Source organism: Rhineura floridana, chromosome 2 (assembly GCF_030035675.1).
Source record: "Rhineura floridana isolate rRhiFlo1 chromosome 2, rRhiFlo1.hap2, whole genome shotgun sequence".
Lineage (NCBI taxonomy): Eukaryota > Metazoa > Chordata > Lepidosauria > Squamata > Rhineuridae > Rhineura > Rhineura floridana.
In genome coordinates, this window is record NC_084481.1 from 182,910,049 (window position 1) to 182,936,777 (window position 26,729).

Below are 26,729 nucleotides of genomic sequence, written 5' to 3' on the forward strand. Positions count from 1 at the left end.
ACTCATCAATGTGCAAACTGAATTAAGAGTCAGTACCATTTTGTTCGTGAAAATAACCATGCATTTCACCTCTGGTCTTGCTCTACATGCAATAAGATCTTGTAGCTCTAACAGATTCAAATCATCATAAAGAGAAAGTTTTCTTCTGTTAAGGTTATTAAAAACCTTAATGCAAGTCAAGATAGTTTGGTGACCTTTCCTTTTTCAATTAAAAACATGCACCAACACAAGATAGCATATCCTGCAACTCAACCAGCCATGACAAATTATGGAAAAAATGAAGTGATGGAAAAATAGGCTTGTCTAAATTTAATATATGTGACGAATGTTCAAACATTTATACCCAGATTATAAAACACATCAGACAGAAGTTCCACTGAAAATACTGGATCTGTATGAATAAGTTTGGGTACAAGTGTTATTTATCTTAAAAGAATTAGCATAGACACACTTAATTCAGAAAGGTTCCGTAAAGAGAGGACACTTCCATTCTACAGCAAGATATGTTGCATCCAGACATTGCCAGCCTCCCCACCACTCCCAGTAAGTGGCAGTGACTCCACTACCAAGAGGCAATGTGCCTTCTCAATTATCACTCCTGCTTGCTTCTAATAGGACTAGGTTGCAAATTAGACATTCTCAAGCAAGCATTCTTCTGAATATAGTGTAGGAAAATAAGTGTAAGTACTTAATTTCTATCCCGCACAGTGAAGTACTTTTTGGGTTCAAACAAAGAACAGATCTCCCTCTTCATGTGGCTATGAAGGAGCAGAAACACAGTGACATGAAACTTGTGATCTACTCCTGATTTCATTCAAACAAGAAGTCTCAACCAAATGTTGTGACATTAATTCTGATTGAAATAAATAAGCCATTCAGGAACAGGTAGAGCATTTGATTTAAATGCCATCTTTAGTAATGGATCTTCACAAAAGCACTTTTGTTTCCTTTCAACTAGAAATAAACCATTAAATTAAATGATGATCCAGCAAAGAGTGGTTCACACCAGGCTATGGGAATGGTGATTACACACTGAGCTTAACCATGGTTCACTGAAGGGAGATTGCAAATCTATATAGTAGGCTGAGCATGGGACAAAATCACTTTAAAAACATGGAAGAAGCTGCCTGAAATGCCTGAGGAATGATAACCAAGAAAAAAGTCCAAGTATCAGGTTTAAGAAATTACTGTCATGCTGATTGGTGGCACATCATACAAACACACTATTCTAATATCTCAGGGGTGGCCACTCCGTGGCTCTCCAGATGCTGCTGAACTACAGCTCCCATCAGTCTCAGCCAACACAGCTCGTGGTCAGGGATGATAGGAGCTGTAGTCCAGCTGCATCTGGAGAGCCACAGAGTGGCCACCCCTGTAATATCTGATGAATAAAGTCTATGATAGCAATCATTACCTGTTGGCAGGCAAGGGGACAAGCACAGACTGAGATAGCATGCTCCCTCCTTCTCCTGGCAACCAATTAGAGTGATTTTTTTTATAACACCCAAGACTCTTCTCACTGCCACCAGACTATTACGGAAAGGTGCTAGGACTTCACCAAGGTAGCCTTGGCAAGTGCACCGGCTTGATTTTTGAAATTCATTCTCTTCACCTCCCCCACCACTTTGTTCCTTACATTGACTACCACCATTGGAGCAGGCACTTGATAACGTTACAACTCTGCAAATTTAACTGGTGAAAATTATCTGATTTGTAAAACTTATCTTCTAGTTTTGAAGCAGTAGTTCTCTTCAATTCAATGAAATTTTGCTTCATGTGTACAATTTAAAAATATAAAAGGTGCAGATTCATGTGGATATCAAGAAAACTGAAGTGGCAACAAACTTGATGGCTTGCATCTTAAGAAACTCTCATATAAAGGAGCTGGCAAAAGGAGACCCCCACAGCTCCCAAAAAGCCTCTCCCAAGAATCAGAGAACTATCCTGAACTGGGTGATGTTTGGAAGAGGGTCTGGCATTCAGCAGAGACTCCCCACTGGAGGAAGTAGGGGGTGGACAGCTGATTCCCCATTCATGTTGAGGGTCCCCAACCCTCTGGAGCAGCTGTTCAGAGAACTGCAAAGGAGGAATTTGTGAAAAATAGACTCCCCATCTCCTTCCTCCATTACAAACAGAATTTCCCTGAGCGCAAGTCTGGATCCAACTCAATACAGTCAACTGAGGGGTGAAGAAACAGATACTACTAGAAGAAAAGGTAGATTGATGCTAAGCTGGTACCTACTTTATAAAAGCTGAACCCTCATTAAAAACAAATAAATCATGGTATACATGTTCAAGCAGGCACAATTAATAGACAAAGCCCCTGTGAAGCAGAAACATTAGATAAAAAGCTGCAGACCCAACAGGAAATTTTATCTTTATTTTTCAAACTATTAATATTGTTTTTCTAACTATTAATATTGTTAATAGCTTGAGTCAACTTCACCTTCTATGTATGGAAAAACTCCTTCTGTTCATAGATTGCTTTTGACAGAGTGGAGGACTGCTGCTTGTCTTTTGCCGATTTCTCCCATCCCTGTAGCTCCAGTGGCACCTCCTACACAGCTCTGGAGGGTCCCCCAAGCCTCTGGAGCTCAAGGGGAGCAGGGAACCCCTCTCACAACCAACAGGAGCATCTCTTGAGCCACACTCTGCTGATTGCAGGAAAGGCATAACTTGGACTGCTGAGCCTCTCTGAGCGTTGATTACACACAGGTACTTAAGCCTACAGCAGCGACCCCCACCATGGCACCCACAGATGCCAGGTTGGTGGCCCTCATGGGTTTTTTAGATTCTCTCTCTCTCTCGTGTGTGTGTGTGTGTGTGTGTGTGTCCTCAAATAGGCTGTGTGTGTGTGTGTGTCCTCAAATAGGCTGTGTGTGTGTGTGTTTGTGAGGCTGAGAGAGATGCAATTCAGTAGAGGAGGGAGGGAGGCATGTGTGTGAGCAGGGGTATAGTCATCTAGGGCCATGGGGGATCACAGACCGTTAACTTTTTTAGGATCAGAGTCCCAGCCGGGTCCCTATGTATGAGCCAATCAGCCTGAAGAGGATGTTAGCCACTGAGAAGAGTCCTCAACCTTTCATGCCGATTGGAGCCAATCAGCGTGAAAAGAGGTAAGCCAGCTACTGAGAAGATTGGCTCCTAGAGAGGTCTGTTGTAGTGATGTGTGGATTCATGAAACGGCAGGAAGAGCAAGGGAGACAAGGGAAAGTGGAAAAGGGAGTGTGGCTGTGAGGGGGTGTGACATGACTATTGTGAAGGGACTCTGCACTTCTGAATTTGCCACTGTACTACTGTGTGTGAGAGAGGGAGGGAGGTATCTGTGTGTATGTGTGGTCTTTAGAGGGAGAGGGGAAGAGATGCACTTGAGAAGGAAGAGGTACGAGTGGTTGTGTATATGTTAAGAGACCGAGAGAGATGCATGTGTCTCTGTAGTCACTGCCTCTGTAGTCACTGCAGTGAGTGTGCTCTATGTGCAAGAGGGTTTGGTATGGCCACCTTGTATATTTTTCCTGGTGTTAAGCAATGGTTCTTGCTGCTATTAGATGGCAACAGCATCACTGTGTGTGGTTGGGAGTGGTGGTGGAAGGAATTAATACTGTGTGATCTCAGCCATTTTGTAACTGGTGCCCACAGAACTTTCTTAAAATTTGAAATATGCCCATTATTCCAAAAAGGTTGGAAACCCTTGGCCTACTGTTTTGCTGGAGTTGCGCACATAAGAGCTCTCGACCTGAGGCTCTCACCAGTGGATTTGAAGCCAATATGCAAAACATTAAGCAGTTGGGAGAGTGGGTGCTCATCAAGGCAGTATTACTTGAAGGGAACAGCTGAGTACCAGTGTGATAAGGAAATCTAAAAAACCCAGCAATTTAGACAAAGATGGTGATGTGGTTAATAGCAAATACCAAACAGACAAAACTTTATCAATATTTTTTGTCACCTAGAGATAAGTTTGGGTCTACAGAGTTTACAGTCCCAATGGAAGGCTGCCACCGACATTATCAGTCTGGATTTGGCCCAATATGTTGGCATAAGACTTGTTCCATGGCTTTTAGATAAACAGCTAAACACATGAAAATGTATAAATATGAAAATTTATAAATAGCATTTTTAAGCAATTAGTTGTATACGTGCTAGTCCTATTCAGAGTAGACCCACGAAGTTAATGGGCTGGCTACGGGACTGAGTCAGCCTTGGTTGCCCTGATGCATACCATCAAACTTAGGCTAAAATTCTAATAGGATACACGTGAAAACTGAATACAAGCAGAAATAGAGGTCATACTTAAATTTAAGTAGATTTAGACCTTTGTAATTAAGGACTATGAAACCAACCATTCTGTTACTCCCCCTTTTGTAGCATCTGAATACCACAAATAATTCACTCATTATTTTGGTTTTGATACATACACATCTGTGTATTATTTTTAATTTTTACGTGATTGTTCATTTGAGCTTCTTACCCCATTCTGTCCCATCTCCAGAACTCCGTGCCTCTCCAGCTCCCTCTCCATCTTCTGCAGTTACTAAAAAATCAAATTCTTTCAAGGCTTCTTCTGTGTCTGGATCATCTGTTAGGTCAGCAGCTAGCCCTTCATTTCCAATCTAAAGTAGAGTGTGACAGAATCAGCATTATGAACAATATGGAGTAAGGAAAAATTGTATTTAGGTTTCTGCCCAAGACTGCCACTTGGTATACTTCTTTTCTTTTGCAAATGGAGGCTAATTTTGTTAACCTAAAATAAGGAGTAGTGCATGGCAGGAGAGAACATTATTTTTGTCTTCATTGCAGATGTTCTGATGAACACTGCTGTGAATGCAGCCCTTAACAGAAAAAAAGGCTCCCCGCCACTGAATTAGTTGTGTGATATATGTCAGGCAAGCCTCAGGCTCAAGTGCTCTTCCTTCTTCTCACCCAGGAGTTCAGAAGCTATCGCTCATGCTTTACCTTGACAGTTGTTTGTTGTGTAGTCTGATGCAACAAATTGCGATGAAGACTAACTATGGCTAACTTCAAACCATTGTTTCTAAAGCTGGCTTGCTGAAATTGACCATAGCTAGTGTTAGCCATAGGAAGCCATGAAAAAATAAAAGGAAAGGCTTCCAAACTCCTCCCTCTTGGGCACATGTCCCATCCCCGTCTTACTCTAGCACTAAACCATAGTTTAGTGTGATGTGCAAATATAGCCAATGTTGGGCTAGGTGAAAATATATTTATTTACTTAGTTCATTTATATCCCCCTCTCCTCAAAGTTCAAGGTTTCCTCAAAGTTCAAGTTATTTGTTTCCCCAAACTCTGTTTTATCTTCATAACACTATGAAGTAGTTTAAGCTAAGAGGTAGAGACCAGCCCAAGGTCACCCAGTGAGATTCATAGCTGAGTGGGGATTAGAACCAGTCTTTTCAATCCTAATCCAGCACCTAAATCACTACAATGTATTGTCTTTCAAAACTCTGACCAGACATACAGCTGCTTTCTAAGTTCCACATTTCAATACACTGTGCACTTATTCCAGCAAGTCATCTTCAGCCTCTTTTGCCTCAAATTAGGGAAGCGTTGCAAAAATTACAGCCTGAAACTCTTCAAATGAGTGCAAAGAACTTTAGTCTAAAAATCTGTGGAATTACTAGCTGTGTACTGACAGTGGCAATAAAACGACTATCTGCGTTGTTGGATTGAGCAACAAGACAATAAAATTAAAACTTTTTTTACTTTGTGTTTTTTATTTATCCGATGTTTTTCTTTTCCATCTGCAATATCTTCTATCATGTCGCTCTCTTCTTCTTCATCACTATCATCTGCATTTTCCAAGAAATTAAATGTTTCAAGGACATCACCAGGGTTCCTAAAAAAGAAAATTATTTTCCTTGTCAGTAAATAGCTATGGCTCCTTTCTGAATTAAAGGATTCTCTAGTCAAGAAAAGCCTTATCAAATGTCAAATTCATATTGTGAAAGGCTGCAAGACATCTGGGATTTCTCGGAATTCTAGCTAAATCTACTTCCAGATTTAAATTGAATTAAAGCAAGTTTTTCTTTTTTTAACAGTGACTGTGTTCAGATATCACACTAAGCTATTGTTAAATGAGATGTGAACTAGCTGTGCCTGGCCTCCTCTTGAGCGGTCCAGGGGATGTTCAGAAATGTTCACTTCTGTTTTGACAATGTTATGCCATCCAGACCAACAAACTGTAGTTGACATTAACCATAGTTAGTTTCAAACTAGCCAACTTCAAACAGTGGCTTCTAAAGCCGGTTTCTTTAAATTGAAGTCACAGGAAAAAACTATGTTTTTTTGTGGGGAAAACAGAAAGATAAGCAATACTTGCTTTCCAAACCAAAACTTATTTTATTTTGTTGTTTAACATAAAATGTATCACTTTTATATATTTTGGATATTAAATTGTACTATAGCATGCTTATAAAATTTAAAACAATAAATTTTGTAAAAGCCAAATTGTGAATTTACCTAAATGCAGTTCACTTCCTTCACTAGGTCTTGGTTAGTTTCCACATATATTTTCAGCTTTTTTCTGAGGTTTTGGCATTCAAAACAGGTCTTTTGCTATTTCTACCCCACCTCCTTTGGACCTTTTTATTCTCCAGAAAGGCAGTGTAGTATGCTGCTTATTTCTCAATCTGTAGCAAGGTGTCGGTGCCACAGTTGTTTGAAGGAAGAAATGAAAAGGTGAATCACAAAGGAGGTATCCGTTCAAAAGGACACCTGAAGCAGGACAGTTGCTTCTAGTATCTTGAAACTTGACAAAAGATCACCAGAAGAAGGCTAGCAGCAATTCACAAGCAATGAAGGTTCTGTATGCTCCTCTTGTGAAAATGCCAGTACCTCTAAGTGCTGCATCTTTGATTTGTACATGTCACAGTTATCTATCACTCTCTAATGTTGTATAACATTGTATTAGATAAAAGGATTGTTTCCAACTAATTCATACTCAGAGTAGACTCAGAGGAATCCATGGGAACTTCATGACTAACTTAAGCCCATTGATTTAAGTGGTTCTATTTTAAGTATACCTACTACTGTCTTGATATACTTTTAAGAAAGTGACGTGTAAATAAATAAATAAATAAAGTCAGGTACAACCAAAAATCACTAAATATATTTCACTAATTCTAAAAAATAAAATATTTCACTGGAGTTTTTTTTCCAGTGTTCCCAAAAATTTCCAGTAACTCCTTGGAAAAATAAATTTTCTGACATTTTCTGGTCTTCTTCAAAGTCTTCACATTTCTACAATTATCCATAGATAATATTTAATACAGTTTTAAGTTCAGATGAAAGAGCAAGCTGTAGTTAAGGAAAAGTTTTCAAACTCCTCTCAGTCACAGAGGAAGAGAGGAGAGCATGAGCTTCTGGGAAGAGGCTAGACTCAGTCACATCTTACTAAACCCTAGTTTAGTGTGACATCCAAATTAATCCTGAAATGTTGATTTCAGGTAGGGTTTGTAAATAATGCAATTAGCTTGCCATATGGAACTTTTCCATAATGATGTTGATACTTTCTGCATTTCTTCTGCTAGCTCTCACTGCCTGTCCCTTCTACAGTATACTTACTCTGGAAAGCCAAACTTCTATCTGTGTTAGAAATCTCTCATTACTTTTAAAATTATACACTTTATAAATGATCAACGAATAAAATCTTTCTCCATCCATGCCATTTTTATAAATATAATTCTCTTTCCTTTTTAAAAAATGAACCTAAGAATTTAAATCTGATAGAAGTTGAAAAGGTTTACAACCTAATGAAATGGAAACGCTAAGATCCATGGATAGCAACAGTAAAGTTTATAGAAAGGTAAGTGAAGATTCATCCACTTCCCAGTTTTAGGAATCATGCTGCTATTCAGTAATATAATTAAATTCATCTACAGTAACTTCCCATCAAACCATGTTACCTCAAAAAACTAAGAATACAAATGTGGTCCTAAAGCTTTTCATACTAAAGGAGCAGACATGGCTAAGTGCTTCCTAGCTACCTGCAAAGAGATGAGACTACATTTATTTTAAACATTACAGAAAGCAACAGATTCTCATTATTAACAACACTAGCTCATATTGCTGAGCCAGAGTAATGTCAGGATGTCATTATGCTGTGATACTGCATATTCAGCATCCTGAATATGAAACCTGTGAATTCCAGGTTTCTTTTTTTTTTTTTGGTTTTTTTAAAAAATCCAGGGTGTGGTCAATGCATCATTGCGGGAGGGAGTGGTTCCAGCCACCCTGAAAGAGGCTGTGATCTGACCACTCCTGAAAAAGCCCACCCTGGACCCATTGGTCTGTGACAACTACCGACCGGTCACAAATACCTCCTTTTTAGGAAAGGTGATTGAGAGGGTTGTGGCGCAGCAATTGCAGGTACTCTTGGATGAAACAGATTAACTTGACCCATCCCAGTCTGGGTTCAGGCCTGGTTATAGGACTGAATCGGCCTTGGTCACCCTTGTCAGGACGACAGGGGGAGTGTGACTCTATTATTCTTACTTGATCTCTCAGCGGCTTTTGATACCATTGACCATGGTATCCTTCTGGGCCGGCTTGGTGAGATTGGTATTGGAGACACTGTATTAGAGTGGTTCCAATCCTATCTCCAAGGTCGTTTAAAAAAAATAGCATTGGGCGATTGTCTTTCAGCCCCCTGGCAGATGTGCTGTGGGGTGCCGGGGTACCATCTTGTCCCCCATGCTGTTTAACATCCATATGAAGCCCATGGGAGCGGTCATCAGGAGATTTGGGGCAAGGTGTCAGTAGTACACTGATGATACCCAGCTCTATTTCTCTGTAACATCTGAATCGGGAGAGGCCGTGCAAGCCCTGGACTGCTGCCTGCACTCGGTGGTGGGCTGGATGAGGGTCTATAAACTGAGTCTGAATCCAAGCAAGAAGGAGGCGCTATGGGTTGGTGGTTCCCGAGTTCAGATAATTGCCTGCTTTGGATGAGGTCATACTTCCTCTGAAAGAGCAGGCCCGTAGTCTGAGGGTGTTCCTGGATCCACTTTTGTCGCTAGAGGTCCAGGTGACCTCCGTGGCTAGGAGTGCCTTTTACCAGCTTTGGCTGGTAAGACAGCTGCGTCTGTTTCTGGACTGGGATAGCCTTACCACTGTTGTCCATGCACTGGTAACCTCTAGGCTCGATTATGTTGGACTGCCCTTGAGGTTGGTCCGGAAGCTGCAGCTGGTGCAAAATGGGGTGGCGAGACTGCTCACTGGGGCAGGGTATCGCCAACATGTCACCCCACTGCTGAAAGAATTGGACTGGCTGCCCATTCACTAGCGGGCCAAGTTCAAGGTTCTAGTCTTGGTGTACAGCTTGGGACCAGGATACCTGAAATACCGTCTTATTCCTTGTATACCCAGTCAATCACTGTAATCTGCAGGTGAGGGCCTCCTGCAGATACCATCTTATCAGGAGGTCCATTCTGCACAACATAGAAAATGGACCTTTAGTGTGGCGGCACCTACCGTTTGGAATCCCCTCATTTTAAATCCCCTGTGGAACTCCCTACCCTTAAATATTAGACAGGCGTCATCTCTGTTATCTTTTCGGCACCTATTGAAGACCTTCCTATTTCAACAAGCCTTTTAAGTTGAGACTGTATCCCAGTCTGCCTCTGTGCTGGAATTGCTTTTTAATATGTTTTTAAACCTTTTTTTAAAAAAAACCCACACACAATGTTTTTAACCTTTTTTTAAACAAATATGTCTTGAAAGCTTTTTAAAAATGTTTTTAAAGATGTTTTGTTTAATATATTTTAAAGTCTGTTTTTATGATGTTTTAAAGTGTTTTTAATGCTTTTGTTTGCTGCCCTGGGCTCCTGCTGGGAGGAAGGGCGGGATATAAATCAAATATATCAAATATGCCCCTCTTAGCTGGTGAAAGCTGGCAGGACCGGAACCGCTGGCTGGGCCAAGGAGATAATAAACGCCTCTCTGAGAGAGGGAGTGGTCCCTGACTGCCTAAAAGAGGCGGTTGTGAGACCGCTCCTGAAGAAACCCTCTTTGGACCCAGATAACCTGAACAACTATAGACCTGTGGCGAATGTTCCGTTCCTGGGCAAGGTGCTAGAACGGGTGGTTGCCGGCCAGCTCCAGGGGCTCTTGGATGACACTGATTATCTTGATCCATTTCAATCCGGTTTCAGGCCCGGTTTTGGCACCGAAACAGCCTTAGTCGCCCTGTATGATGACCTTTGTCGGGAGAGGGACAGGGGGAGTGTGACTCTGTTGATTCTCCTTGATCTCTCAGCTGCTTTTGATACCATCGACCATGGTATCCTTCTGGGAAGACTCACGGAGTTGGGAGTTGGGGGTAATGCTTGGCAGTGGCTCCACTCCTACTTGGTGGGTCGCCACCAGAAGGTAGTGCTTGGGGAACATTGCTCGATGCCCTGGACTCTCCATTGTGGAGTCCCGCAGGGATCGGTACTGTCCCCCATGCTTTTCAACATCTACATGAAGCCGCTGGGTGCGGTCATCAGGAGTTTTGGGGTGCGTTGCCATCAGTACGCTGATGACACGCAGCTCTATTTCTCCTTTTCATCCTCTTCAGGTGAGGCTGTTAACGTGCTAAACCGCTGCCTGGCCGCGATAATGGACTGGATGGGAGCTAACAGACTGAAGCTCAATCCAGACAAGACCGAGACGCTGTTGGTGAGTGCCTTCTCTGCCCAGATGGAGGATGTTCATCCTGTTCTTGATGGGGTTACACTCCCCTTGAAGGAACAGGTGCGTAGCTTGGGGGTTCTTTTTGATCCTTCCTTGTCACTTGAGGCCCAGGTGGCCTCGGTGGCACGGAATGCTTTTTACCATCTTCGCCTGGTAGCCCAGCTACGTCCCTATCTGGACAGTGACGACCTCGCCTCAGTTGTTCATGCTCTGGTAACTTCTAGACTGGACTACTGCAATGCGCTCTACGTTGGGCTGCCCTTGAAGACTGTTCGGAAACTACAACTAGTCCAGAATGCAGCGGCCAGATTGCTGACGCGGACCAGAAAGTCCTCACATATAACACCTGTTCTGGCCCGTCTGCACTGGCTTCCTGTTTGTTTCCGGGCTAGATTCAAAGTGCTGGTTTTGACCTATAAAGCCCTACACGGCATGGGACTGCAATACCTGGTGGACCGCCTCTCCCAATATGAACCTACCCGGACACTGCGCTCAACATCTAAGGCCCTCCTCCGAGTGCCATCCCATCGAGAAGAACCAGGGTCTTTTCTGTGGTGGCCCCCAAACTGTGGAACAGCCTTGCCGATGAGGTGTGCCTGGTGCCGACGCTACTATCTTTTCGGCGCCAGGTGAAAACCTTTTTATACTCCCAGGCATTTTAAAGTGTGTTTTAATAGCATTTTCATCATTATTTGTATTTTGGATGTTGTTTGGTTCTTTTATTGTTTGTTTGTTTTGTTTTCTTGATTTATTGTATTTATTGTATTTATACATTGCTTGTTTTTTATCTTTTTGTACACCGCCCAGAGAGCCTTCGGGCTTAGGGCGGTATATAAATTAAATTAAATAAATAAAATAAATAAATAATAAATAATAAATAAAAAAGGTTTCTAGAATTCTAAAGAAGGTATTGAAAACATGTAGGACTTCTGCTAAAACTTCAAAGCAAAGTTTCAATGGGATTTTCAATGGTCTGGAGTCAGGGGTATTTGCCGCTTTTCCACGACTAGCAAGAACAGAAATATGAAAAACTGGAAAATATCCATGAAACTGGGGGATTCAGCTTTTCTTGTCCCCCCTGCTCAAAAGGACTGAATCCTTTTGCATGTGGAAGGGACCTGACAGAAGCTGTCTTAGCCTCTCCTGGAAGTTCTTCAAAGCTCCCCCAATGGTTGAGGGACCCTACCAGATGTGGTGGGCTATGTTGTAGGGAGGGGGAACATCCCCAGAAATTGGATAGACAGCTTCTGCAAGCAGAACTCCTACAAATGGAATTTGCCTTTACCCAATTTTCAAGGATCCCGACTTCCCAAACCACCATTCCCCCCGCAACAAGCCCATCCCACTCAGCAGGGTCCTTCAACGCTTAGCAGAGACTTTGGGGGTGGGGAAAGGAGAGGCCAAGGAAGCTGACTTCCAACCAGCACCATTTTGTACACTTTTTCCGGGTCCAACCAGAAAAATTGGGTGAGTCAAATAAGATTGAATTATGGGAGTGACTGAAAATGTGGTTGGTATAGAGGAGTGATGTTTGGGTATATTGGTTTATAGTTGGCTGATTAGCTGATGGGAGTATGACTTGCTCCAGGATCAGGAAGGGTTTGCATTAAAACCATTGCTAAAATGGAGAAATAAACTCTGTTTTAGCAGGGGTTTCAATTCAAACCCCTTTGTGATCCTGAAGCAAGCCTCTCAGAAGGAATGCTAGGAATGGACCTTAAAAAAGGCTCATCGCCTGATGCCACTGTGACATCAGGTGATTTGACAGATGGGCAGCAATGTCCCAAGAGAGATAGCACTGATACAGACTGCTAAAGAGCTATGATTTGTCAGAGGGCTTTGTCAGCAATAGCACCACAATTATGGAACACCCTTCCCTTGGAAGTTTGATTGGTACCAGCTTTTCTTTTAGATGCCAACTGAAAATCTGTCTTTTCTGTCAGGCTTTTCAGTGTAAGTGATGCTTGGACTTCAGAAATGTGATACACTGGATAAATGTCTGTTTTTAGTACCGGATAGATGTCTGTTTTGAGACTGATTTTAAAATTTTATTGTTAGGCTTTGGTATATTTTATTGTTGTAACCCACCCTAGCATCTTCAGATGAAGAGTGGGATACAAGTTTTTAAAATAAATAAAATGACATTGCCTACCTTTTAAGATCCTGTCCCTTTTGCTTTGATTCTCCTCCATTAAGAATCTGTTCCAAATTTTTTGTCTCCACTGAGCCATTTGGTTCTGAACTGGAAAGCCCAAGTAAAGACCTCACCCTCTGTGACCGTACATCCAATATGGTATCTGTGTAACCTACTTCCTGAAGATACCTAATGAAGAAGAGTGAACAAATTATTCTCATGTACACACAACCCCTATATCTCAATAAGATGCTTTACAAGGATTTAAAGTGTCAATGTTACTGTTAAAGGATTCCCAGACTCTATTCAAATTTTTGGTTATTACATTCCAAGCAACATTTGCCCACAAGAAAAAAGACCTATTTTAAAATACTTGCCCCTAAGTGTAGTGAATTTTGGCTACCATAGTAAGTGATCATAGGGTGGTCTCAAAACAAAAGTGTACAGCATATATATTTTTAAAAATAGTATACAAATGAAACACTTACTGCCTTAATAATTGTCTGCCTTGCTTCCAGGTTAGCTGACTATTATGAGGTACTGTAGGAATCCCTGTATCTTTGGTTTCTTCTGAAATACAAAGAACACTTTAGAAACACTTTCACTGCAGGTCTTTTACAATATGCAGCATACAGAAGAATAGATATTACTTATATATGTCCTGTCACTTTTATATTAATGAAGGAGATTCTCCTCCATTAAGAATCTGTTCCAGTTTGTTTTTTGTTTTCATGAGCCATTTGAAACAATCTATTTTCAGTTCATATGGTTTTCACTGATTCAGATTGCATATGGGAGTTCACGTTTGAATGCTCCCTGGTTAAAAATCCCTATGAATGGGGAAGCTAGCATATCTGAAAGGCTATGCTAAAACGTCTGATATGCATATCCTCCTGAGATGCTAGCTTTCCACATGAATGTTTGTTTGTTTTTACATGAGATTGCACTTAAACAGGACTTCCCCAATCTGTACCCTGAAATGGTAACAGTCCAGGAAGTACTGTACTCAGTGCCACTGCTTCCTATTTGACTCAGCTGCATGTGTACTTTTAATCAGCTTCCTCAAGTACTCACAGCTTGCTTGATGGACCTACTGCTTTTCACCTTGTCCAGTTTTTCCTTCAATTGCGCCCGAGGCCTTTACCCTTTTAGTAGACTCTCATTTTAGAAGACACACACCTACACACCTAACTTCTTTTCTGACTGTACCTCAGAATCTCTTCTTTCCTATTTGTTCAAATTTCTGGCTGTTGCATTAACTGTTGGGGCCACCTTTCAAATTCTCTTCTGATTCATACTCAGGATTTATATACATCTTTGTAGAATACCACTGCCTGCCTTCCTAATTATGCTTACATTATCCCTCTGACTATTTCTTCTATTGCAATTCAGTTCAAATTACTCCTATTCACTTTATTTACTCTTCCCTCTCTCTCATCTCCTGTTTCACACTATCTCATCTCCTGCTTCACACTATGTCCTTCCCCATACTCTCTCCTCTTCTCATTCCCTTTTTCATATATTAATTTTTTTACAAGTGCTCTCCTAGCCCTAGTTTACCAAGCTCTTCTTTTAAGTAATACGTAAGATTTGAAACATCAACTTATTCACAATTTTTTCTTCCAAATAGCTACAATCTGAATTTGTCTGTGGCTTATCGCTTTGGTTTTACTGAAATATACTGTTTTATATGTTATGCCTTCTTGACTTTTAACCTTTTTGTAAGTTGCTTAGAGCCTTTTTTGTAATAAGCAACAAATAAGTAAAAAACCTGACAAAGTGGCAATAAATAGTTATTTTAAAATCATATAAAGCAAATGTCATGCAATGTTGTGCTTTTGGTATTTTTCTCCCCCCCCCATTTTGAGTAAGTTTTCCATTTAGATTGCAAGTTGTTTTCACACAGGATTGTCTTGTTTTATATTTTGTACAGTATATAGTACAATTTTAAGCACTAAACTAAATAATAATGCACGCTCTTGTAAATTTTAAAATACTTTTTCACATTTAAATTCTACCTAACATGTGGCCATATCCCAACTACTGTAACTTCTTGAAACAATTGAAACTGTTAATGATTTGCTTATGCAAAACAATGTTATAGTTTAATGTGCAGAATAGATGTGTCCCTTTCTCTCAGAAGGAATATTCTGTGTAACCCTTGATGAAAACAAGCTGTACTTTCAGGGACTTTAAAACCCAGCATCTCAAAATGATCTACTAGCATATTTTTTCAAGCATCACCTTTTACTACTTCATATTTTTTTAGTGACAGCCAAACGCAAAGTGCTGGGTTAAGGAAATACACTCAGGAAGCAACAACAAAGAGTCTTATGGCAACAGTAAAAAAAATTATTATGATATAAGCTTTCAAGTACTAGAGCCCACTTCATCAGATGCATCTAATGAAGTCTACTGTAGTCACTGAAAGTTTATGCCATAAAAAAAACTTGACGAAAGATGCCACAAGATTCTTTGTTGGCTTTAATGCAACAGACTAACATGGCCACTCCTCCAGATGTTTAAAGTTATACTTTCTTTAGCAGTGGCTACAAGATGTGCATTATCTACTTAAATTGCCTTTGAGAGCACCAAGATATTACTGAATGTAGGGAAGTATTTGAAGAGTTATGCTCAGAGTTTTCCTGTTTGTACCCTCCTTACATCTCTGCTCTTATATCCTAATATATCCCATCCTGCAGTCTTCTCTCCTCTAACTCTTATAACTCTCAGCTACTTGGAGGTTTTCTGTAGCCTTAAATGACTCTGCTCATTCTCCTTTGCTGTCCCTTACACCTGGAATGTGAAGATCATGTCTTAACTCCCCTCATGTTCACCTCCAGAAAAATATGTAACTGCATTTGTGCACATTCGTCCTGTTACCTTTCCTATGTTTTTTCTCATCTCCCCCATTTTCTCCTCTCTCCCTTCTGTCAAACTTTATGTTGCAATGTCCTTGGGGCAGGGACCTGTCTTTTGTACGTCAATGGTGCTATAAAAATAAATAGTAAAAATACATGGGAAACTTGGGGGCAACTTTGGAAGGACTTCTAATGCAAGATGAAAAATGGCAGATAGAAATCTGGAACACCCTTAGGTGTGTACACACGGCTCTTGTCTGTATATATTTATCAGATTTCAGTAACTGGGAAAACATGACACAAATGAACTGATATGGCATATGATCCCAGAAAACAAGCACAAAAGTAGTTTAAACAACCTTTTCAATAGTTACATTTAAACACTAATTACAACTTCCATCACAAGCTTCCAGAATCATTAAATATACCCTCTCAAAATGCATACAAATATATTTAAGCTCCCAATTGTTGAGGTTGCTTGTCCTAAAGAGCTACATTAAGCTCACCCCAAGGGCAGAGGGGAGCCCAATAAGATACTGATATTTTTCCATGGTATACTATTAACTGCTTTTGAAAATTCCTTCAGTTTCCAAAGTGAATTGCTATTTATTATGGGGAAACAGTGGTGCCGTTCAAAAAAACCCAAAGGACATAGCCCAATTTGAGTAGATGGTAATAGCTGCACGGTTCTTTGGATCATGTCAATATCAGCAACAAAGTAGTGTAACTGGTCGGTTGAAAACAAAATGTTCTAAGTACCTTTAACAATATTGATCCAAACTGCCATCCATTAATACAAAGTTAAAAAGATGGAAGGACCAAGAAAATTCTATGTATTAGTTGTTCAAAACCAGATGAAAAGGTGGACTTCCTTCCACTAAAGTAGTGGTCTTCAAGCAGTCCAGAATATGGGACCCACTTCCATGTTTTCACTTTTGATTTATACTGAATAGAGCTAGCATCTTGCCACATTTCACATACTGCGATATTGGCATACTATTTTTTTCAGCACAATCGAACCAGTATTTCATGTATCATGTTGGTCAAACTTTTGAACCTTTTTAGGAGTTGTATAATCTTTTTGATTTCCAGGTTTTCTCTTCAGTGAAGCCTGTGGTCAATATCAAGCAAGAGGGCAAGTCATCAGTACCAAGATACTTGCATTTTGTTACCAAAAAAGGCCTTTCTGTTGCTTTCACCACATCCTTTCTTTTTCTGTCAATCAGTGGTGTCTTTTCTCTCCCTACCTTTTTGCACTTTTTGCCCTCCATCACCTTTGTTTTATCTCCTCTCAGCTTCCATCTTCTCTTTGCCTCCTCCTTGCACTTTCTCAGTTCTCTTTCAGTTGTTACTTACTCATCTCACCTTCTTTCACAATCTGTGTTTCCTTTCTCTCTGCACATGCCACCTTCCACATTCCCTTTACCTTTTCAAACTTTTGTATCCTGTCTTTTTCTCACCTTCAACTTCATTTCACCTGCCTGTATTTCATTCTCACTCCTCCTCACTTTCCTTTTTTACTATGGCTCACTTTCTTCTACCTTGCCTCTCCTTCTCTGCCAGTTTAATGCACCTCCCTGTAGCTCTTGAAATCAAAATGAACAGGATTTCTGGGAAAGTTTCATCACCATCAGAAACTAATATTGGCGGCAGCTGTTCTTTATTGCCCCTTTGTTGGATGATGGCTCCCATGCTAAGGCAACACATAGTTGTAGTTCAAAAATGAAAACTTTTCTCTTTTAGTTTGCTGTGTCTTGCCATTTATAATTGTTTTTTTAAAAAAGCAACTAAATAACACTAATTTTCAGTCCAAATCAACTCCAAAGTAGTAAAGTTGAGAGTCCCACTAAAATAAATGGGCCTTACTGCTGAGTAGGTGTGATAGGATTTGCTTATTAATTTAATTAACTAAGGTTCTCCCTCCTTGGGGGGCTGAGTCTCCTCTACATTTCCTGCCATTTTTTCCTTTTTCTGTCACCTTCTATGAATGCCTTTCTTTCCTTCTCATACAAGTACCTGTCTTATCTGCCCTCTCCTTGTGTCAGCCTGCTTGAAATCTACTGTACAGAAAACAAATCTGAAAAAGTTTCAGTACTCTCAGAACCAAATTTAAGCAGCAATTCTTTGCTGCCATCCACATCTACTCAGAAGAAAGTTCTACTGAATTCAGTGGGCCTTAGTCCCAGATAAATGGGATTAGGGTTGTGATCTTACTCCTGAATAAACAAAGATTTGGCAGGAAAACTGCAATAATCCTATGAGACCTACTCTCAAGTAAACACACATACTACATATTTACCTACAAGGAAAGCCCCATCCATAGGAAACTTATTCACAAAGAATAGAAAGGATTAGGCTATAAAGTTACCACAAACCTACTAGGGTACATTTATCTGGGGAAAAAGAAACAAGAAATGCCCTCCCATGGCTAAACCCTACAAGTCACACACCCATAGTAAACCTCCCCAGGAAATCCAGACGGTCAGCTGCAACAATAGAAACCCTGTCCACACTCCTTAGGGGAGGGCAGATATAAAACCCCAAGGGGACTGGACCCTGGGTATACTTCACTCCTCCCTCCCACTCAATATTTTATGCATGTTTGCCCATTAAGTTCAAGTGGGGTTTTCCCCCATCCCACCCTTTTTCTTGCCCAACCCTTCTATTGCAAGTGTGCACTGGAATAGCAGTCTGCACATTGCAAGGCTTGCTCTCTAGAATTGATTCCTTCCTGAGTGAGTGAGTGTCCCACCACCACCACCAGCAATTCCATCTCCTCTCTTCTACAGAGAGGTGCCCCATGGTTTCTAAGTCTCCTGCCACAATCTGGTTGTGACAGGTTGCCACGACCCATCTCATATGGCCTTGCAACCCACTTGTGGGTCCTGACCCACTGATTGAAGAAGACCTTTGCACTAAAGCAAGGGTAGAGAATCGTTTTTGGTCTAAGGGTTGCATTTCATTTTTGCCAACCCTCTAGGGGCCACATGACAGTGGTGAATGGGGCCAAAATAAGAGTGGATCTGGTCACCCCCTCTCGCACATGAACACACTCACATGCAAACATACTCCCCAGCCATAACCTCTGAACATACATACATACTCTGTGCCACAATTAAGCTTGAAAAAATACTGCTATTGGCTCCAAAAGGAAGGTTTTTTTGCAAACCTAAAACCTGCATTTGGAGTGGTACAAGGAGGACATGCTGCAGGCTGGCTGGGGAGGGCCAGTGGGCAGCATCTGGACTGCAACCCACTGGTTCCCCACCTCTGCTCTAAAAAAACTATAATAGCTGCCTAAGGTTGATACAACTATAATGCAGATTGACTATTTAACACAAGAGTCTGGAAATGAAGGTCTACAAGAAAATGAAATATATGGTTTAATTTTTTTCTAAACATTTCCATGATATTACTGCTTTTAAAAAAAGGTACCAGAAGAATCATTAGGACATATTTACCATATTTATAAATCATATCAAAAAGTAATCACTCTACAAAAATAAAAAAACATACTATAAAATCTAGCAATTAATTTTCTTGGAATTGAACAAGGTTACTGCTTACCTAGTTGATAAAAGACTCATCTTTATATAAAATGTGGGCAATGGAACAATTCAAACGAAATCGAACAATTGCAAATAGATTGTTACCTGATTCAAAAGTTGGCATTTTCAAGTCACCTTGATTCAGTTCTGTGCCATATTTTAGTTTATGATATTTTGCCCTTAAAAAGTTAAACATAAATATATTGATCAGCAACGAAAATAAACTTCCCCTGTGTTTTCCCACTGGGTGGCATCTAAAGCAATTCTCACAAAGACACTTGTATAAGAGACATGGACCCTTGTCTCTTTCTTCTCACTGCAACCCCATAAAGCTTCTTCTTCAGGTCAGGGAAACTCTCACAAGCTTCCTCCTTAGTAGAGTCCTTTGGGGAGGAGAAGGGGCGGAGGGTAATCAAGTCTTGCATGTGAATATCTTTGCATGAGTGCTGCTTTAGATACAACACACTATAACTTAACATTCCTTTTAAATACATGTCCATATTGGCTACTGCTGGTTGTTGATTAAAAAAAAAGAACCACAAATGTACAATTTTCTAAAGTAAAACTTTTCAGGTTTTATTTCAGTTCAGTTACTAGATACTGTTTTGCAATTGCCGTAACAACTTCTACAGAAAAATTCTTAAGCTTACAAAAAGCTAGTCTAGTTCAGATAATCTTCACAATACTACTGTCATAGGAAGAGGGGGGCCTTGCCATGTATCTGAAACAAATTAGAATGTCACATTTCTGGGAGTAAGTATAGCGTCCAAGTATATTCATACACTCCAATGTTTATCATACCTGTGGTAAAACGTTACAGGAAGGATTACTATCAGGAAGAAAAGGCCCTAATAATTGTCAAATTACTTCAAATAATCAAGCCTTGGAAAAGTAAAATACTTTAAACTGCATCCAAAAAACTAAAAGTGACATCCAATGCCACACAAGACGATTTTCATTTGTAGAATTGGACTTTTCCTTCCTCCTTGCAGCCCCCCTCCTTGGCATGCCCCCCAAATATGCTTCAAAGATTAACCAAAAAGAAGGGAAAGTCCTGTTGTTCAAGCAGAAACCCATTGCACAATGGGTTTGCATCTTTGAATGTCTCCCAAGGAAAACAGTGCAGACTTAAAGGGTACATTCTGCACCAGTTTTAGCTTCCAATGGTGCATGGTTCCAATATTAGGGGGATAGACCAGGAAATGGCAACTCCAAGTTGATTTGCCGCTGTTTGTGAACTTCTACTAAAACAAGTTTCAGTGTGGAACAAAGCTGTCAAAGCATTTTGAGTAACAGAACAGTTGATCTTAGGCAGATGCAAATCAGGAACAAGATTTTGCCAGAGGGACATTAAGTAGATTGCTGCTTTTTTAAAGTCCATATAATTTCTAACCAGTGACCAATTTCCATAAATGACACACAAAAAATCTCAAATAAATTTCTCAGTTGAGAGGAACAGTAAGCATACCTTTCTTGTTTTAATGCATACTCTAACATTTTTATTCTTCTTACTAAATCTTTCTTCAAGTTTTCTTGACCCTTTCTCTCGCCCTGCAAAAACGCTATCCGAGCCTGAAAATATAAAATAGCAGAATTAAAATTTTCCATTCATGTATCCAGTTCCCTGAATGTTTATTATTCCCAGAAGAATTTTCAAAGCATGTATTCTAAGCTGTTATTTTTTAAAATAATAATCAAAATCTCTATAATGAACAAATAAACAGGCAAAATCCAACATTAGTCATACTCAGAGTAGGCCCATTGTCATCAATAGACTTAAGTCAGATATCACCTAAAAATAATAGAAATGGCTATTTTGCAAAAAAAGTAACGTGATTTCACAATAAAACTGATCTGACTGATTTCAGTTAATGATAGTTCATCAGTCAAATATTGTGTGTTTTAAAATCATAGAAAACTAGTAACACCATAAAAAAAATCAAAGCATATGAAAAACAAATTTTATACCAAATTACGGTAAATTAAATTCTACAGTCAACTTCTTAAAATCCTTTGAGATATTGACTCAGCTTGTCAAGACACTACTTCTTATTCCGTGTGACAACAGAAGGAATATATCTGTCCTTAGCTCACACATAAAATGTAATGGTAAAATCTCTCTCACCCATGCTTATCTTCTCAGAAGAAGATCTAAGGGTCCAGGAAGGTTCATATTGGGAGAGGCTTTCCAAAAGATTTTGTGGTCCAGAGGTGTAAAGAGCTTTATAGGTCAAAACCAGCACATTGATTTGGGCTCAGAAGCGTACAGGTAAGCAGTGTAACTGCTACTGGATTGATGTAATATGCTCTGACAGCCTTGAACACATCAACAATCAGGCAGCTGCATTCTGCACTAATTGAAGCTTAAGAACATAAGAACATAAGAAGAGCCTGCTGGATCAGGCCAGTGGCCCATCTAGTCCAGCATCCTGTTCTCACAGTGGCCAACCAGGTGCCTGGGGGAAGCCTGCAAGCAGGGTCGCAATTGGGTCACCAGCCTAAGCTACTGGAAGGCACTCCACGCCACCGAGGCCACCTGTGCCTCAAGAAATAACAATGGATCCAGGAGAATCCCAAAGCTATGAACCTGCTCCTTCAGAGGGAGTGTGACCCCATTTCCAGCAGGCCAACACCACTCAACCGAGCAGAGGAACCATCCACCAACAGCATCTTAGTCTTGTCTGGATTAAGCTTGTTTATTTGGTTTCATCCAGTCCATTATCACAACCAAACAGTGATTCAGCACATCACAACCAAGCAGTGATTCAGCACATCAACTGCCTCACCTGCAGAAGATGAAAAGGAGAAACAGAGGTGCATGTCATCAGCATATTGATGACAACATACTCCAAAACTCCGTATGACCCCACTCAACAGTTCAAGTAGATGTTAAAAAACATGGAGGATAGAAACAACCCCTGTGGGACCCCATACAGGAGAATCCACGGAGCTGAGCAATGCTCCCCAAGAACCACGTTCTGGAGCTGGCCATCCCAAGTAAGAATGGAAACCACCACAATGCAGTGCCTCTAACACACAACTCAGACAATTGCCCCAGCAGAATACGATGATCGATGGTATCAAAAGCTACTGAAAGATCAAGGAGGATCAACAGTCACACTCCCCCATCTCCCCCCTCTTTGAAGTGCTTTGCAGGTCTCCCCACATTTCCCCTTTTCACCTCTGATATCAGAGGTGGAATGGAGAACGGCAGGAAGGATCACAAAGGGCTTTGCAAGCACCTCTGTGCTTCTCCTTTGCACCTCCAACATCAGGGGAGACATGTGTTACCAAATTCTTCCAAGCTACACGGGAAGTGGATTGGACTGTGAAAGACCAAACCAAATTGTGTTTGCATTTTGACAAATTTGTAGGGCAGTACAATATCTCAGAGAGGTCAGATCTCCTGCTCCCCTGGTGCATTCTCTATAGCTGCCCAATTTCCCTGCTTTTTAAAAATTTTGATAGAAGTATGTGTGGGCTATAGGTACAATCTTAAACTGCAAGGTTTTTTGCCTAGTAGTGAATTTCTCTGCTTTTTAATCCGGGAGGTAAGAAATGGGATCCTGTGCAAGTTTGCTTAGAATGGATTGATCATTTGCATGCTTACTGAGTTCAAGTGGGATTTACTCCCCTGCAATCATGCTTAGGATAGGTGAAACTGACCACAGGAGATGGGGAGGGGAGGAGGAGGGAGGAGAGGAAACGCAGAGGGGAGGATTGGGATGGGAGCAGGCAGGAGGGGATGGGGAGGAGAAGGGCAGGTTTGATCATTTGCATGTTTATTGAATTCAGTGTGATTTACTCTCATGCAATCATGCTTAGGATAGGTAAAACTGATCGGGGGAGGGCTGGAGTGGGCAGGGAAGAAGGAAGAAGGGAGGGGAGGAGGAAGGGAGAGGAAAGGGGAAGGAGGGGAAAAGCAGGTCTGATCATTTGCATGCTTATTGAGTTCAATGGGATTTACTCCTATGCAATCATGGTTAGGATAGGAAAAACTGACCATGGGGAAGGGGGAGGGGGAAGGAGCGTATTGGAGAGGGGCAAAGGAAGGGGGAGGGGAGGCCAGGTTTGATCATTTGCATGCTTATAGAGTTCAATGGTATTTACTTCGTGCAATCATGCTTAAGATAGGTAAAACTGACCATGGGGAGGAGGAAGGGGAGGGGAGAAGGGGAAGGAGAGGATTGGAAGGGGAGGGGTAGGAGGAGAGGATTGGAAGGGGAGGGGGAGGCAAAGGAAGGGGAAGGTAAGGGTTAGGGTGTGCAAGAGGGAGGGAATAGGAGGGAGGAGAAGGGAGGATGGGTTTGATCATTTGCATACTTGTTGAGTTCAATGGGATTTATTTCTGTGCAATCATGTTTGAAAAGGGAAATGGACTGCCTTCAAGACAATCCCAACTTATGGTTTTCATGGTAAACAGTATTCAGAGGTGGTTTTACCATTGCTTTCCTCTGAGGCTGAGAGGCAGTGACTGGCCTAAGGTCACCCAGTGAGCTTCATGGCTGTGTGGGGATTCGAACCCTGGTCTCCCAGGTCGTAGTCCAGCACTGACCTGGGGGAGGGGAGGAGATTGGGTGGGTGGGCACTGGGCAGAAGGGAAGCCCCTTTCCAAAAGGAAAACATTGTGAACAGTATCACTGCTTTTCAGCATTTCCCCCACCTTTTTATTCTACAGCAGGCACATGTAACCTCCCACCCAAATTTAAACCAAAGCTGTCCCTGGCCACATCCACACAAGACCTTTAGTTCACTTTGGACAGTCATGGCTTCCCTTAAGGAATCCTGGGAAGTGTAGTTAGTGAAGGGTCCTGAGAGTTGCTAGGAGACGCCCTGTTCCCCTCACAGACCTTTAATCAGAGTGGCTGACTATTAAACCAGTCTGGCCACTGGAGCTCTCTCAGTGGAACAGGAATCTCCTCTCAGCACCCTTCACAAACTATACTTCCCAGGATTCTCTGAGGGAAGCCATGACTGTCTCAAGTGAAATCAAAGTCTGGTGTGGGTGTGGCCCCCTGATTAGGCAAGCCCAGCAGCTGGGAGTCTGGCTTTTAGAACTCTGACAGTTGGTTCTTACTGAGCATGCCGACAGTATCATAGGGTTCCAGCCAAAATTTGTTAAATTAATTAAAAATCAGCCGGGCATTTTTTTAACTCCTGCTGGGAGGAAGGGCGGGATATAAATCGAATAATAAATAAATAAATAACTTTTAAACTGCAGAAGATGAAGGTCAGAGTATGGGGCAAGGTCAGTATTAGGATTACAGGTACTCTGTGAACATGGCTGATTTTTAATGAATTTCAACAGATTATGAGATGTCTGAGAGAAAAAAGTCCAAAAGGACTCTGGGGTTTTTCCCCTCTCTTTTTACACTTTGAACTCTCTATTCTCTCTGTTTTGTGTAACGCCGTGAAAATTGAGAGGGTTGTTAAGCAAGCGTTTCTGAGTTCGGGACTATAAGTTTTGTAAGGTTTTGTTTTGAAATGCACTTATGGGAAGCATCAGAATGGCAGGGGGGGTATTTTCAATTTAACATTGTGGAATGTGAAAAATCCATGCTGGCTATAGTATACAACCACTCTCGTGGCTGTATTAGCTCACAACCCCCCAAATGGCTACTAAGGAAGTAAAAAAGTAACATTTTCTAGAACACCACATACTGTAGAAGAGTATTTCAGATGCCATAGTTATTAAATGCAATGCTGAAAGACTTTTCTCCATGGTGGCAACTACCTTGTAAAATAATCTCCCTGTGGAGATCAGGCTTGTGCTGACAGGTGCTTTCGCCAACAAATAAAAACATACCTCTTTATCTAAGTTTTCCCTAACTGTTAATACTGGTTCCTGGCATTTCTGGCACTTTCATTGATACCAATTTTCACTGACATTGTTTTTATTGTTCTATGTATTGATGCTGTTTTATTATTCTGTAAAACATTTCTTTGAAATGAAAGGCAATATACAAATGATTTTAATAAATAAATAAAGCACAATTCCAGAAGTAAAAAATAAGTGCCAGTCCGCTGAATCCCCAGGCTCTCCCCTCACCACAGTGACTACACTAATGACTGAGACACAAGTAGGTTGTGATATATAGCTAACGAGAAGAACAAAAAACCTGACAGCCAGCCTACCTTGCTGTCATTGTGCGGAGGGAGAGTGATCAATTGCAATCTGTTCAGGTAAGGTGTACATAAAAATCTACATGATGCAATCATAGTTATTAGCCTTAGCCTATGTTGAGAAATAAGTTTTACTTTCCCACCACTTTCATCAATGTTACCATAAAATTGAATAGTCAAGAACAGTTACATAAAAAATAAGAAATGCACCAGTGATTTTCTCATAAAATGGCAAATAATCTTTCTTGGCAGGTAATATTTCATAACAGAACTTGATCTTGGCCAATATATATGAAGTCATACAGGTGGCTCTACTCAAAACTTGAATTGCTTCTGATGCTTAAGGCTAAGGCAGGTGTATTTAAAACAGTCTAGTTCCACAATTTAACCTGTTGTATATTTTTAGCTGTCGATTTCAAAACAATATAAAATCTAAACAAGGACAGCAAAGAGATCCATAAAAGTGGCTGTTATATAGTTATACCTTTCCCAGCTACAAAACTATCTTAAATACACTTAACATGAATCAAGTAATCATTAGAAGGCATCCATGCATAATTTAGAGAGTGAGTGTGCAATTCTGGTTTAACCTAAGAGTAAGTCCCATTGAACTTAATGGGCAATATCCAAAGTTGCACAAGCAGAAGTAACATGGCTTTTTTGCTGTACTCCACCCTGGAACACCCCCTCCAGGTGTTCTCCCAATTCTGCAGAGTAGAATGGGGGGTGCAGGGGGAAGTAGAGGCCCTGTTGCATGAGTGGAAGTCTGTTTTGCTTGCAGATGAACACAGTTGGTTTTCACACACTAGGACTAACTTTATTTATTTATTATTTATTATTACCCTTCCTCCCAGTAGGATAGATAACTTTTATCTATTTAGATAGATCCTATATATGTCTATATAGATCCTATATGTCTATTTAATATAGGATTGTGCTGTTATTAAATTTGTTCACATCACTGCTTATTCTTTCAGTGAAGTACACTGACATTTTTCTAAAATATAAAAAATTAAGATATAAATAATTTTTTGTAAACTCATAAAAGAATTGTCATTTAGTGTCACTGGTCCCATGCTATGGAATACTCATGCAGCAGAGATTTTGCAGGCAATCTTGCTTTTGACTTTCAGGCATTTTTTGAAGACTTTTTTATGCTGATAGGCCTATGCAGCTGTTTTTTGAGTAGCCAGTCATTTTAACGATTGCTTTGTATTGTTTTTATGTTGCTGTACACCACCCTGATGTTTTGCGAGAGGGCATAATATAAACACTTTCACAAATGAATATAAATAAAATTATTGTGATGTTCACAATTAAGATTGTTTTTCTCAACATAGCTTATAAAGGGCAAAAGTCTGCAAATGGCTTCCT

The 26,729-nt window shown here is 40.7% G+C and overlaps 1 protein-coding gene across 4 annotated transcripts in view; it reads right to left on the bottom strand.

Moving 5' to 3' along the window:
• The window catches only part of STRN3 (striatin 3), an 85,170-nt gene that overhangs the window by 35,962 nt on the left and 22,479 nt on the right, over positions 1–26,729 (bottom strand). For all 4 annotated transcript variants that reach the window (XM_061611583.1, XM_061611584.1, XM_061611585.1 and 1 more), the window contains exons 2-7: positions 20,701–20,804; positions 19,338–19,411; positions 13,312–13,393; positions 12,842–13,012; positions 5,719–5,851; positions 4,469–4,610 (exon numbers count right to left, since the gene is read on the bottom strand). In XM_061611583.1, the coding sequence (XP_061467567.1) occupies positions 4,469–4,610; positions 5,719–5,851; positions 12,842–13,012; positions 13,312–13,393; positions 19,338–19,411; positions 20,701–20,804 (706 nt within the window). The remainder of the gene's footprint in view (positions 1–4,468; positions 4,611–5,718; positions 5,852–12,841; positions 13,013–13,311; positions 13,394–19,337; positions 19,412–20,700; positions 20,805–26,729) is intronic.